The sequence below is a fragment of the Nesoenas mayeri genome, assembly GCF_963082525.1.
Source record: "Nesoenas mayeri genome assembly, chromosome: 1".
NCBI lineage: Eukaryota > Metazoa > Chordata > Aves > Columbiformes > Columbidae > Nesoenas > Nesoenas mayeri.
In genome coordinates, this window is record NC_137541.1 from 16,997,167 (window position 1) to 17,012,843 (window position 15,677).

A 15,677-nucleotide genomic window follows, 5' to 3' on the forward strand; every position below is an offset into this window, starting at 1 on the left:
ACCGACTTTCATTCTTCTATCAATTTTATTTGTGGAAAATTATCTTTTATAATACGTGTGGCCCAGTTCTGTTAGTGAGACATTCTATAGGTGAAAGCAATGCAAGCAAAGACGGTAGGTAAAATCATAGAAATGAAATTGTTACATCAGTAACAGTAATTCAAGGACTCATGAGAAAAACACAAAAGAGAACAGGTATAAAATCCTGAGATGAAAAGCTGCAAGATAGCAACTCTGTAATAATGAGGATTGGCCCATTTTACGAGCTGCAAAACCTGACACTTCCCTACCTAACTGAGCACTGCTAGCCAAGAGGGACTCCTGGGGGGATGGGGTGGGAGGGAAGGTGGGAGGTGAGCATCTTCATACTCAGCCTAGTAACTTATTAGTCCCAGTCACTTACTGTGCATTCTAGGATACTTGCTACATACTCAAGATCCATATATGTTGCTTGCATGGCTCCCTGAAGGATACCAAAATATAAATGGCCAAGTAGAGAAAGAGTTACAAAATATTTTGGCTATATGATAATCTGCAGGTGACGATTGACCATTCTTATTCAGCTGCTGAATTCCAGTCCAGTGATTTACTTAGTCATCCCAAAGTACTCAGAACACAATACATCACTCGACTGCAATTTTTGAGGCCATGCGTGTATTAGGAGAAAACCCTAAGCACCGCACAGCATTAAACACCAGAAATGTGAAAGAGTGGTGTTTCCGTGGTGTTTCTTACTGACATGGGTCTGCTTTTAAAACTGTTCTATCAGTCAGCCCGTATCAACTGGCATTAACTGGAACTGACACTCAAGAATCTCCCCATTCCTTATGTCAGTTTAGCAACAGGTACATACATCCCTTTTGGCAAACTTAAGTTCCCAGGACAATCAGATCCAGCCAATGTGTGTAGGAAACAAAAGGAGTCCTTGTGCACCCACTGCAGCCCACATGTCAGCTGCGCAAGAGCCATCGGGAGGCCCTGCACCCCAGCAGGGCCCTCAAGCCAAGTCCTTCAGTAATGCCCAGGCACTGCAGAAGGCCTTGCCTTCCCTTCCTGACACCACCGCAGCTGCTGGGGCCAGCCAGGCAAACCTGACTGCGGCAACAAGCCGCGGGGATGAAATAGCAAGGCTGGAACCTGCACTCGAGGAGTAAAAAGTGCCAGAGGGGCGGCCTGGCCTGTGAGGCTGTGTAGAGCAGGAGAGGCCATGGCCCCAGGCACGGTGGCCAGCAGCCACCCATAGGCACCGGCTGCAGCCTTCTGGGCAGCCTCTGCTGGCCCTTGGCGCTGTGGTGCTCCAGAGGCCCATCTCCGGTTCTCCCCGCCCATGAACAACTAACTACACGTGTTTCACCTGTTGAACACCGGTCCCGGGGGGCGGGGCGGGGCGGGGCGGGGCGGGGCGGGGCGGCCGTTGGGAGCCCCGTCCCACTACAAGCCCCAGAATGCCCCGGGCGGGACGCGTATCGTTCGAACCTGCCAATGAGAACGCGCGGCGCGAGTCACGTGAGCGGGTTGCTGCATTTCAAACGCTCCGGCGGCAGCGCCGCGCTGCTCTGTGCTACTCGGCCTCGCAGAGGTGAGCGGGGTGGCGGCCCTAGCCCCCGGTTGGGACCCTTGGAGGCCGCAGTTGCTCTCCCGGCGTCGCGGTGTGGTGACTGAGGCCTCTGGCTATAGAGGGGCCGTTGCCTTTGCCGCTGCGGGGGCCTACGCGAGCTCGCCTGAGGCGGGGAGGGGCGGGCGGCTCCTTGCGGCGTTCCTTGTGGCTGCTGAACGGCTCCGTGTCTGCCGGGAACCTCTGCCCCGGGGTGTGTGTATGGGTGTGGGGGTGTGTGTGTGTGTGTGTGTGTGTGTGTGTGTGTGTGTGTGTGTGTGTGTGTCCCTCCGCTTCCGTGGGCTGTACTGAGCTGCCTAGTGAGCGACCGGCCCTGGTAGGTCCGTGCCCCACGTTAACCCCTTGGGTCCGGCCGCACCGCACGGGCTCGCTCCTTTCTGGGGGTCATTTGACTGACCGACCTCTCGGCAAGGCCTGAGCGGCTTATGTTAGGGTAAGGACGAGTTAACCTTTGCGCACAGGAAGATCGCATGTGATGGGTTTCTGTCCACAGGTGAAAGGCGCTGTCTGAAGCACAACACAGATGTGCTGACTCTTGGATGTCAATCTCGGATTAGTGCTGTAAAAAGCAGGTTTTAGTCTGTGGGGTGGCAGCGTTCTGTAACTGTCCAGCTGTGCTGCCCATTGTAGCTGTAGGTGTATAAGGAGCTTAGTTGCTGAACAGAGAGTTTGTGTTAAAGACCTTCAAAAATCCTAGGCATTGCTGCTGAATTTGAAGGTTTTTTACAGAGGCTGCAACACCTCACATATACATAGTCTCAGGTAATTTGATAGCACGTTTCAAGAGAGGACGGTGAGTTGTGTGACAGCACATAAACTGTGTCTTGCTATCCCTAAACATAACATATAAGAGCCTTCAGAGGGAATGTTTGCCTCCTTGCTAATTTGACAATATAATAATATTTTGTGACCTTATTGTTTTGGGGTGGTGTGTTTGTTTTGGGGTGTTTTTTTGTTTGTTTGTTTTTAAACCAACTGTATAGCTAGTTCTCTCTTTTCCAGACACTATGGAGGAAGGAAAAGAAATATCAGCAGATTGCTCAAGTCATGTAACTGAAGAAAAAACAAGTATCTGTATGAGGAATGGTAGGTGTAGAACATGTTGGGATATTCTCTCGTGTATCCCTTATTGAGGCAGTTCAGATCAGACATGCAGCATCTGCTTTATTTCTTGTTCTGTGTACTTGTTTCCTTGCATGGGTTGCTGCTGCAGTCTCAGACTTACAAAAGTCCTCAAGAGCCTGTGGAGCACTGGTGCTAGAGCATGTGTAGTAGTGACATGATGTCATCAGCTTCTCTTCTACATATCTAGCCTGGGCTCCTCCCTTTCCCTTATCAGACTGCTGTGGATTCAATTTAGTGTATATGCTAGCTAACAGGAAAACTAATCTTTCTTACTGGCTCCAGTTACTGTCCTGTGGTGGTCTCAACTGGAAAAGAACTGACTGATAGGACAACTGCCTTGTCATGTAGCTCTAGATTATATATTCTCCCTGCTCTTGACTGGAGGTTGCTAATACCCTTTCCCACAGCTGGATCCTACATTATTATAGAAATAAGCTCTGAGATATTTTGTGATATTTGGGCATCTATCACAATTATCACAGAATCACAGAATCGACTGGGCTGGAAAAGACCTCAGAGATCGAGTCCAACCCTTGGTCCAACTCTAGTCTGTTTACTAGATCATGGCACTAAGTGCCGTGTCCAATCTCAGTTTAAAAACCTCCAAGGACGGCGAGTCCACCACCTCCCTGAGCAGCCATTCCAATGCCTGACCACTCTCTCTGTAAAGAATTTCTTTCTAATATCCAGCCTAAATTTCCCCTGGCAGAGTTTAAGCCCATGCCCCCTTGTCCTATTGCTGACTGCCTGGGAGAAGAGACCAATCCCCACCTGGCTATAACTTCCCTTCAGGTAGTTATAGAGAGTGATGAGGTCACCTCTAAGCCTCCTCTTCTCCAGACTAAACAACCCCAGCTCCCTCAGCCTCTCCCCATAGGTCTTATGTTCAAGTCCCTTCACCAGTCGTGTTGCTCTTCTCTGGACCCGCTCCAGTACTTCAATGTCTTTCCTGAACTGAGGGGCCCAGAACTGAACACAATACTCCAGGTGTGGCCTCACCAATGCAGAGTACAGGGGAAGGATCACTTCCCTTGTCCTGCTGACCACGCTATTTTTGATACAGGACAGGATACCACTGGCCTTCTTGGCCACCTGGGTACACTGATGGCTCATGTTGAGCTTCCTGTCAATAGTACCCCTAGGTCCCTTTCTGTCTGACTGCTCTCCAGACACTCTGCACTCAGCTTGTAGCGCTGCAGGGGGTTGTTGTATTCACAGCTGTACCTTCAATTTCTTTGACCTAAACCATGTTTTTATTAATTATTTAAACTTGGTAGCTGAAACTTTCTTTGCTATCTGACAGTTTCACCAACTTGTCAAAGCATAATGCAATCATTTTTATTGCAAATCCCCATTGTGACAAAATCCTTATTGTTATAGTTTCAGACATTCCTCTTCTAATTGATGAAAAGTTTGATTTTGACCTTTCACTCTCTCCAGCAAGGTAAGTGAAGGGTCTACGGGTACATATACCTTTAAAGAGGATAAACATAAGATGCTGGGCTGACTTATTTTTCTTTGTAGTGGAAATGAAGATGAAGTTTTTTTTGGACCTCTGGGGCACAAAGAAAAATGTATTGCTGTCCACATTGAAGCAAAAAAATGTGCTGAAAAAAAGAGACTGCTTCCTTCTGATGATAAACTGATGTGGAGCCCACTTATGGGAGAGAACTTTGTGGAAATTAGCAAAGAAGCTCATTCATTAGCACTGCAAATACAGACTGTAAGCAACAACGAACAGACTAAAACAAGCCAATCAGAAGAACAGGAAAACAAGATTATAGAAAAATTTGTGGAGGACCCAAAGTCAAAACTGAAAATATTGAGAAACCAAAATATAGAGAGAAGTCCCAGGGCTGTTAAAAGGGAGACATACTGTGTGCAGGATAGCCCAGCATGTCAGCTGCCACCTTGTTTTCAGAAGGAATCAGATAAACTTTTGTCAGATGATAAAACACATGCTCTTCATACTTCTCCAAACAGAAGCCCTGGTAAAATTTGTGTATCTCCTATGAAAATTGCCAGTTCACCTCTGACACAAGAACAGAAAACTAAGAAAATAAATATGAAGGCACCTGGCAAACTCCCAATGGCAAAACCTTCATCTGCTCTTGGAAAAAGCAATTTGTTTACTACTGAAAAGGTAAAGACAGTTTCTGGCCAACAATATTTTCTTTAAACGTGGCCTTTGTGTTTGAGGAATATTTAAACTGTCTACAAGCTTTTATTTTTAAAACTGGACTTTAATCTTCTGATGTTTCCCTACCTCGTAAGATCCTTAGGCAGGAGATGTTATTATATGTGAAAAACAAAGTTAAGGCATATACTATGGTATAGTAGCCAACTAGTTGATCTATTATGACAATGTGGAGCATCTGGAGGCAATTTTCTTCTCCATTGTATTCTGGTGTTTTGAATACCAAAATTCCTGGCTGCTGTTTAAACAGTTTTCTTGCTGGTAAAATTATTTCAGTGTTATTAGTGACTTAATGTGCAAAAATGGCTTTGTTTACTCTTAACCCTTGTCAGTAGAGATGGAGAGGGGGAAAACCACAATTATTTTGTTAGGACAGTAAAATCTTTTAGCACTAGTTCTGTTCACAATGTGTCTCCATCATGAGAAGCACTGATTCATGGTATTACATGTAGGATGTGGCTATCTGACCAGCTGAAAATGTGTTCTAGGATAGCAAGGCAACAGTGACCTTGTGTGCACAAATCCCAGTTTCTAGAAACAAGTTCTGGATTTTATTGCTTTACACCTTATGGCTTAGGCTCCAGCAGCTACTGCAGATTTTACTGGAAATGTGTTATTGGCTCCTTGGAAACCACCACCTATAGAAAATCAGGGACTCTTTGATTCCTTTATGTTATGGGTCTCTTCTTGATTTTGGGTGCTATAAGAAAAGGCATGGTCTTAATGCTTTAACTAGTTGAATTGTACCTTGCTGTCTAAACAGACAGTTTGCATAGTGCAGTCTACTATTGTAGCGTCTTGTCCTTTGGAAAGCTAGTATAAAGCAGAAGGATGTTAATTAAATGGAGACCTTGTATGGAACAGCTGTTACAGTATGTAGGTGCACATGCTTGTATGAATTTTGTGCTGATGAATTGTTGCAGAGCTTTCCTCAGGTTGGTGTCCAACATCTGGGTTCAAACACATCCTAGTACTTAGCAAATATACCCATTAGACTAACTTTCAACTGTATTAATCTAAAGACTGAGGATTTGACTGGGTTCAAAGGCTTCTTCATTTATTGTTTTCCTGGTTTCTTAAAAAAAACCAAATTTGTGTAAAAAGCTTTATAGTCACTTCTAGAAACACTAGTAGCTTTTAAAATGTTATGTTGAAATTTGCAGCCTGGATCAGGAAGACATGCTAGTATTTCTACACAAAGAGACTCGAACAGCATGGGATCATCTGAAGATCCAGTTTCTGATAAATCTAGTGCTGCTTCAGATGTCTTTGAGTCTTCATTCAGTAGCAGTTCCTCAGTGCAAGATAAAAAAGCTCTTCCTGCACCAAGTAAGGTAATGGCAAGAGTTCTTAATATGAAAATATTTTTGTGATTTTTTCAATACAAAGAAAAAACTGGATGTAGTTACTTTCTAATTTAAAGTTATACTGTTTTGTATAATGGCTTTAAGGAAGAGTAGTCTCTGTTCTGCAGTTGCTGTTCTTGAATGTCTGTTCTAAGCCTATAACACAATGAACATACTTAAGAGCAGCTATGAATGTGTTGGATTAACAAGCATTACCTTTGTTTTTTTTTTTAAAGCACTAGTTGCAGTTAAGTGATCAGCAATTTTCTATAAGAAACAAAGTTTTGTTATGTATGTGGTTAACTATACCATATGAAAAGGTTGCCATAACTTGTATGAGAGTAGAATACCTTTTGCTATCAGGAGTTGTTTTGGAGCTTTAGACACCTACTTCCATGCTGTGTGCTGCTTCACTGAATCACAGTGCTGATGTTGGAAGTGACCTCTTGAGGTCATCTGGTCCAAGCCCCTGCTCAAGCATGGTCACCTAGAGTCAGTTGCCTAGGCCCATGGCCAGATGGCTTGTGAGTATTTCTAAAGATGGAGACCCAAAAACCTCTGGGCAACCTGTGCCAGTGTTCAATGACCCTCACAGTAAAAAAGTGTTTCCTGATGTTCAGAGGTAGAACATCTTGTGTTTCAGTTTGTGCCCATTGCCTCTGGTCCTGTCACTAGGCAGCACTGGACTCTGTCCTGTCAAATATTTGTATATATTGATGAGATCCACCTTGAGCTTCTCTTCTCCAGGCTGAACAGTCTCAACTCTCTAAACCTTTCCTCAGATGGGAGATGCTCAAGGCTGTTAGCATCTTCATGGCTCTTTGCTGGACACTTAACGAATTGTCTTCCTACTGGGGGTCCTGGAACTGGGCACAGATCTTCAGCTGTGGCCTCCCCAGTGGTGAGCAGAGGGGCAGGATCACCTTCCTTGACCTGCTGGCAACATTCCTCCCTGTGCAGCCCAGGGCACCATTAGCGTTATTTGCTGCAAGGGCACATCAGCAGCTCCTGGTCAGCTTGTCTACCAGCACTCCCAGGGGCCTTGTCTGTAAGGTGCTTTCCAGCTGCTTGGTGCCCAGCACAAACTGGTGCCTGGGGTTACTCCTTTTAGTCTTTAATTCCTTGAAGTTCATACTCAAGTTTGTGGCAGCAATAAAAGTAACAGTCCACCTCCTAGATTTGTTGTTCCAGTTCTATATAATAACCCAGATATAATGAACTGTTTCTTAGAAAATTCACTTTTAAAACTGTACTCTGAGGAAGGAACCAATCTAAAATTCACAAATACAAACATATAATACCAAGAAAAGCATGGCAAAATAATGTGTTAAGTAGTTGGGTTTTTTTTTGCTTTTGAATAAACGATATTCTCTGATTCAGCCTGGCTTGAAGAAGATAACACATCTGAAACTTCCTGGTGTTGCCAGTGGTCTCACAAGAAGGACTTCATCAGTTTCCAGCATGAACTCAAGTCTGAATTCAAGTTTACCCATTTCTCCCATAGGAAAAAATGGTAATCACTCTTACTACAGATTTGTGTCACAGATCAATTTTGAAGTAGCTCAGTGTGTCTTGGACTGTGGGTTTGGATAAAAAACAATACCAAAACACCTGAAATGCAAAAGGAAGGTGGAAGTCCTAGTTCAAAGTTCTGAGTTTCTGTAAGCCTAATAAAAGGATGAAGTTTTCTCAAGCAGATTTGGAAAAAAAAAAAACAGCCGTGGGGAGAACCTAATACAAGAGGCTCATACTATAACGAGGACATAAGTTTGACCCTTTTGGTAAGCCTCAATGGATCAGGAAAATCATCTTGTAAAAATACTGCCACATTTAAGCACCACAGTTCTTGTAGATCTATCAAGATACCCAGTTACTGCAAATTTTTATTTTGTACCTTGTTTCTGGATGGAAAAATGTATCAGTAAAAGTTAGAGCTTAATAAGAAATATTTTATATGATAAAGCGTATAGTCAAGATTCTTCCTAATAAGGAAATTAACCTACAGACTAAAAGTAAGAACTGTACAGAAAACTGAGGAAAGCATCTGTGGGGCAGTTCAGTCTGTGGTGTTAATAAGCATAACTTGAACTATTACCTTCTTGAATGTCTGGTTAAGGGAACAGAAATAACTGTGCTGGGAGAATATGTTGAAAATGTAGCTTGAATCTGCAAACTGTTCTGGCGTTTCTTGAAGAATATTCTTTGGCTTGATTGCAGTAATTCAGGAATTTGGTGAGGAGATTTTCTAAAACAGACAAAATAGCTGGAGAATTCAGGGAGTAAGTTTTCAGTAGTTGTTTGTGTTCTCCTTAAACTTGAGTTGTTTGAACATAAATTTAAATGCTGTAAATTGCTGTTTTTCTTTCCTGTGTGAGTGTAATTATTCTGCTTAGTCAAAAACTTAGCAATAAGCAATGATTCAGAAGTATAACTTTCTATTTCAGGAAAGTCAAGTGTGTCTTCAAAAGCCAGTGTGAGTGGCTCTAGGCTTTCTTCCAGCACAAACAGGCTGGGCTTGGTCAGACCCACCAGCATATCATCTCTGCAGGCTGCCAATGCTGAGAAATTCAGGAAGCAAGCGAGATCTAGTACTCCCAAAACATCCAGTGCTGTAAGCTTGGCTAAATCTTCAGCTTCTGTGATACCATCTGAGGCTGTAAGCAGTGGAGTTCAGAAGCTGAGCTCTGTTCCTGGTCTACAGAACCTATGTCAGCAGACTAAAGATGGAAGTGCAACAAGAGGAAGCCTGTGTCCAAAGCCCAGGGCTCGACTTTTGTCTGTTCCTGCAAGTCTGACTAAGGTTCCGGTGAAGACTGGAGGTAAGCACATACTTTACTTGACCTGTCTTCTAGCCTGGCTACTAAAAGCAAACATTTACCTTGAATGCTTGTTATTTGTTACATTACACTTCCGTCCACCTCTGGGAAGGAATTAGTATTTTAACTGAAAAGTATCTTTTATAAAAATATGAATGTGGATAGCAATTAACAAAACTTCTCTCCTTAGGTACACCAACAAGCAAACTGGCACCAAAAGTAACACCATGTCACGGACTAGCATTTTGTGGCACACCTGGAAGGTAGGGCTTAACTGAAAACTGAACATACTGGGGCATACTTCTTAGAATGCAACATGGTTGGGTGTTGCAACGGTATTTAAAAGATTTTTCTTTAATTGTCTAGTCCTTTGAGAGCCTGCAGGTTAGCTATGTTAATGCCTATTTGAACTGATTTTAAAATAATAATTAAAAAAATACCAAAACCCAAAACTAAACCAAACAACCCTCTTCCCCCCCTGATTTGAGGTTTTCTTTACAGTGTGAAGCAGACTAGAGGAATTCCTAAAATAATTCTTATGAAGCCCTTACTATGCTGTGATTATCAACTTTGTGATGATTACCATTCCCTTACTGACCAAAGGGAGACAGATTTCTATTGTTTGGTAGAATAGTTTGAATAAAACTGTTTCTAAAAGCTTTTGGCTAATGCATATTTCTTTTTTAGTGCCATAGCAGTCAGCACTCCTGTGACAGCCTCAGGAGATGGGACCTTTCAGAACCCTTGCTTTCCTGAGATGTCTGTCTCCATGACTCCTGCCAGTCTGAAACGTTCTGGCTTACCTACACCTGTTCGCCGTATCCCAGGATTTCCAGCAGTGACTCCTAAAAGTGCACCAAGAATGGCACTTTCTCCATGTGCTGCACCTGTTTGTCAAAGTTCCAGCTTTTCTACGAAAAAGATTCTTACAGCTGGGTAAGACAAAAACCTCCATGTATGAAAAGAGTATTGTAGGCAAACTGCCCCTAAATGAATTTTATTTATGACTTTGTTTCAAGGACCTATGCTAAATATTAGAATGAAACATATGAGCATAGATGCTCTATAATCCTAATAAATACTTACATCTTGTGACTAGTGAAATACTATAAGCCTTACTGAGATGAGTCAATATCTGACATTTAATAATTATAATCTCTAATAGGGAGTTATTTGTATTTCTTGAGCTAGTGGACAACTTAAGACTTGTATCTGATGTTTTGACTGAAAATTGATTTGGTGCTGGTGTTATTTTGCTGTTGTTTCCTGATGAAGGAAAGGAGCTGGTTAAAATATAGATTACTCTTAACTTTGTTTTATACTGTTGCCAGTGCTTCTGTAAAATTACACTTCGTTAAAGCATCAGTCAAAAGCCTGACTGAACTTTAGTTTCTGAGCAGGCTTACCTGTATTTCATTTGAAATAACTGCTTGCAGAATGGGTGAATCCTACACTGTTGTTAATCATGCTTAGTTTCTGTGAAAATGTTACTTTCTTCATATCAGCCAAACATCTCCTCACCAGTGCCATAAATATGTATGCAGGCTTACTTCATGGTTGGTAGAGATGAGCAGTATTAAAGCATGAATGATTCATGGCTAGAACACTCTTCCTGTATGTTATATTGCTTAGGCTAAATGTCCAAAATAGTCTCTTCTCTCAAGGCAACAACTATTCTCTCTACAATGACTTTATCATACTAAGCTGATTACAACTCCTGGTCTTCCAGCTGGCGTCAGTACCTCCTCTCACCAGGGACTGAAGTGGGTTGCTCAGTGATATGCAATATTAGTACTTGTTTGCTAGTTGTTTCTTTAAAGTCTTTAAAAAAAAAAAGCAAACCGCACACAAAAACACCAAACAAAACAAAAAATTCCATTTGTGAAGTTTAGGCTGCATATGCCAATTTAGGATTAAGTTCTTCATCATGCTGAAGTCATTAGCTCTTTTTTTTTTTCCACGGGTAGCCTATACATTTATTGTAGCATGAAATAACTTGTATTTTGCAGGTAACTAGTATTCCTTTGGATGAAAATATGGGAAGCCTGTTGGTCATTAAAACTTGGGGGGAGGGCAGAAGGAGAAAACAAGGTTGGGACATTGGCTTTTCTGGCTTTAGTAGTTCATGCTGACTTAAGAGTTCTATTGCCAATGCTCTTTTTTCCCTAGTTCTAAACAGACAAAAGAGACTAAGACACAGGTGTCTTCATCAGAAGATGATACATCTCCTCCACCTGTGCTACCTCTTGCACTTGACTTCTCACCAGAAAAAGCTGCTGCAGAAGTAGCAGAAAACAAAAAAGAGGCTGAAGTACAAAATCAGCTGGCTGAAGAGGCTGAAGTACAGAATCAGCTGGCTGAAGAGAAACAGACTGAGGTAAAAAATTACAATACATTTTTCTATAGAACTACCAAGTAAACTTGTTGAAAATAAATTATTTCAAGATGAGGGATAGGTAGGAAAACCACTTCAGTACACATTAACTTAAGGTGGATTAACTTTAAATGTGTGCACCCTCTACTGTCTGTTTTTAGCACTGAACATGTGTTCATTGTTTCCACTAAGTTCCCATCTCAAAGCTGAACAGACAAATACTTGAAGATTTCATATTAAATTTCCATTTCTGGAAGTACTGTGAAATCCTTGTGGTTTTTGATTAGAAAGTCAATGTCACAAGGCAGTTCCTATTGCAGCCATAAAGCCCTTAAAAACTAAGTAAAAGGAAAAAAAAACACTGCTGTAGCTAAATTCAATCACCTGACAGTAGAGAAAATCTGCATATAGTGAGTGAGGATTAAATCCCAAAGCCCATGTAACAGTAAACTTAGTTAAATGTCATGCACTTACTCCAGTGAATGCTTTTCCCTGCTCTGGAAAATTGACTGGCGTCATGTTGAGAAAGGACTGAACTGGTAGTTCTGAAATATTAACCTGTCAAAGTGGCTATTGATTTACGAACATTCTAGTGTGCAATAATCTGTAGATTAATTGCTTGATGTTACTGCATTGGTATTATCTCTGTTAGGTTACTTGGTGACACGAAGTATCTGTTACAGAATTGGTTAGCATATGTATAGGCTAGTTCAACTGGACAAAAGCATAACTTAAGCTAGGAGCTCTACAGAATACTTTCTATGGCTAAATGACATTGAACAATAATTGTACTCAAGTCATTTAAATATTAATATAGTTTTTAATTTGGCTTAACTCTTGTTTTAAGTGAAAAATGTTGTGCCCCAAGGAGCTATTTTGCTTTCTCTCACACATTTTCCCCATTTGTGATGCTAGCCATTGGCAGAGCAAGAGGTTTTCACACTGTGTGCAGGCAACCCTGCATAAAAAAATACCCAACCTGTAAATTAAGCCAGTTCTATGATTATTACAGCTGTATAAGCTAAATTGGCTGCCTAAATGTTTATGAAGGAAGCATGGAGAACAGAGGGGAAAACCTGTACTTTTTTTTTTAAAGGCCTTGCTGGTAGATATTGGAATAGATGAATCTTTCCCACACACTTTGGAATGTGAAAGCAGACCTCTGATTGACCTTTCCAATACCCCTGAAGTGAATAAGATTATTCCTCTAAAGCCTACATTCTCAGGGCAGGTAAAGGTAAGTTATCTTCAAGTTTTCTGGTACAAATATACTAGCAGAAAGATGTCAACTGGCTGCATACACTTGCCTGCAAAGTGGCTCCACAATACTGTAAACATTTTTTACTATTAGCTCAATATGTTCAATATATTCCTACATGTTAAGATGCTCTTAAGAGAACATAATATTTAAAATCAAACAATGTGATCTGAACTAGAGCTGAATCTGCAAATAGGAAAAGGAGAAAGATGGAAAAAGACCTTGATGCTTAAAGCATTTCTTACAGAATGAAACTGTCTGAAGCAGGGAGTGCTGGCATCAGTAGAGTAGGCACGTTGACTCCTTTTTCTTGCAGATTTGCAGTTCTTGGTGCCAGCAGCAGATGATTTTCAGCAGAAAAGAAAGGCTGTCACTCCTGTTTAAGTCCTAATCCCCTCCCTTAGTTGAAAGATGTGCATTGGAGTCTACTCTAACAAGTATTTCTGGACAAGTAATTTTGTGCACTAGTGGCTTGAAGGTAGATGCCTTTAGATATTGTCAGATGAATGGTGGTAACTATGTGGATGCAGCCTTTGACATTGGATGTAGTTGGGATTAATATCGGGTCCTTCAAAGTCTTTTAAAAGAGGATCACAGAAGTCTGACTTCTGGGGTCAGGGGCGTTCAGAAGTGCTCTGCCCTGCCCAGATGACAGTGTCACTTGAATATGCACAGCAGTGAAACTTTAAAAAGTCTTCTTAGGCTTTTAAGGTGAATACAGGCAGTAACCACCTTGTGACAAGCTTGTGCTTGTCTAAGAAGGAGCGAGATGTTTAAAAACCTGAACCTAAAAGCTTGAGTGTGATTCTTGTATCTGTCTTATGGATAGTAATGGGAATCCTAAAAAAAAAAAAATTACATGAAAAGACTGTGTTAATGGAGATTATCACTGCTAGTAGTTATATGCAACAGCTGACCACAGTAGCTAAATTTTATTGTTCTTTTTTTCAGCTAATTGATTTGAGTTCACCGCTTATCACTTTGAGTCCTGATATAAACAAAGAAAATCTGGATTCTCCTCTGCTCAAGTTCTGAACATGAATTGAAAAGAAGAATTATTGGCATCTGTGATATTTCAAGTCTTTAGCTGTTACTCTTCACTCATACAAGTGTTTTTGAAGAAGGCTGTAGATTATCTGATGAACTGCATTAACTGCATTAGTAGAATTCTAATCGTCTTGACATAGTCCAAAGTCTGATTTAATGGTTCTCTTCATGGTATTTAAACTGTGCTGTTCTAAGGCTTTGGAGCCTGTCTTCATCTCCTGCCAATTGTCTTTGGTTCCTTATCCTTTGTGTGCAATGAAGATTTAATTTAAAATAAAAGTTGTTTAACAAACTGTTGTAAAAAATTAGCAATCTTTTATTACTGGCTTTGGGACTATTCTAGTGTTTCATGAACAAATGTTAAGATAGGTAAAGCTAGTGGACATCAGTGTGTTTTTTTTCATACAAAAGTGTAGCAAGTTTGCAAACAAACGTTTTGCTGTTGAATGCTGGTGGAATATACTAATAACAGCTGAATTTGTCATTCAAAGGAAAAAGCAACAGCTTGTTACTGCCACATGGTTCTGGTTTCAACATTTGAAAGTTAACTTGAACTTTTCCACTCTCAAAGAATAGAAAAATGCTTTATTACCTGAATTGCTGGACTTGGATATTATTTGGAGATTTTTAAATACAGGGAGATGAATGAAAATGCACACAGTAGTAACCCCTAACTGTTGAAACAACAAGCCTATCTTAGAGATGAGAGACTTCTTGTGTGTATGTACTAGCTTAATATATTAGTGCAAGTTTATCAAGAGATGGAAATGGATTTTCAGCTGTTATTAATTCAAAAAGTAGTAGAAGTTGGATACTCTAAGTGATTAAGTAGGAAGAAGTGTTGAGATGAGTTTGTCAAACATTTTGATGCTGAATGAGGCTTCTGCCTTGGTGTTATCTGAAGGTGCTTGCCTGCTTAGCACAGCTGCATTTTCTGTGGTTACTACAGTGTCAGATCATGTTCTCAGTGAAGGCCTTTAGCCAGATTGTGAAAACTGAGTCAAGAGAAAACAACCGTGCTACCTGCTCCTGCCAAATATGAGCCACAGAAGTGGAATTTCTGTGCTTTCTTTGCTTGTTCCTGCTGTCCTGTGAAAAGCAAGAGGACTGCTTCAACTGAAATGTATTAAAACTTTGAACCAGTTCTGTGCAGTTAAAGGCAATACTCAAACCAGGTCTTCAACTTGCCCCTAAATGGAGAGAACACTGAGTTTGGTTACGTATTTCTAAATTCAAATAGATCAAATCAAATTTTTTTGAGTGATATATTTGTGATTTATTTTAAAAAAATAGGTAAATTGGTTTATGCCTTCTGCTTCAGGGACTTGCAGGAGAGCCAAGTGTTCTGTGCCCATTGAGAAATACACATGTGAATAGAGGCTTTTGCAGGCAGCAAACCTGAACCCTGGTTTTGAGCATGACCATGACACCTTGTGAACAAGCTGGAGTCATCGGCCAGATGAAACACCCAAGCATGTGGTGCTGAAGCAGGTGCCTGACCTGCTGAATGCTGCTGGGATTCAGCTCCTGCCCTGACTAGCCTGACCATGCACTGGAGCTCAGGCAATGAGGCGGCAGCTCCATGTGTCTGCAACTATGAGCTTCACAGTGCAACTCAGTTGCTCAAACACCCAGAGGTGCCTGCAGCAGGGTTAGTGCAGGGAGGCCTGTGCTGTCCTCCAGAAACAGCTGGAGCCAGGTAGACAAGCCTTTGTGTTAGGTGGTAATGAACATGAAGCAATCAAATAGAGACCATTATGTTTTCTTCCGGGTCTTTGTCCCATTCAGCTTGCTGAGTCCTGTTGCTCATGGATGTTTGCAAGGCTCTTGCTTGGAGTTTTTGTCTGAGGGTTCTGGGTGGCCTGAAGAAGGGGAAAGGGTTGTGGGACAGGAAGCTCT

General features: G+C 41.5%; 1 protein-coding gene across 1 annotated transcript; it reads left to right on the top strand.

Annotated features, from left to right (window-relative positions):
• Window positions 1–2,622: 2,622 nt before the first annotated feature.
• GTSE1 (G2 and S-phase expressed 1) lies at window positions 2,623–13,766 on the top strand (the record flags this gene model as incomplete). Its single annotated transcript, XM_080363459.1, has 11 exons — window positions 2,623–2,683; window positions 4,121–4,184; window positions 4,265–4,883; window positions 6,101–6,271; window positions 7,664–7,796; window positions 8,728–9,102; window positions 9,290–9,362; window positions 9,787–10,035; window positions 11,269–11,476; window positions 12,570–12,710; window positions 13,683–13,766. 11 exons carry the CDS (start codon window positions 2,623–2,625, stop codon window positions 13,764–13,766), a joined length of 2,178 nt encoding a protein of 725 aa, XP_080219585.1.
• Between the last annotated feature and the right edge of the window lie 1,911 nt (window positions 13,767–15,677).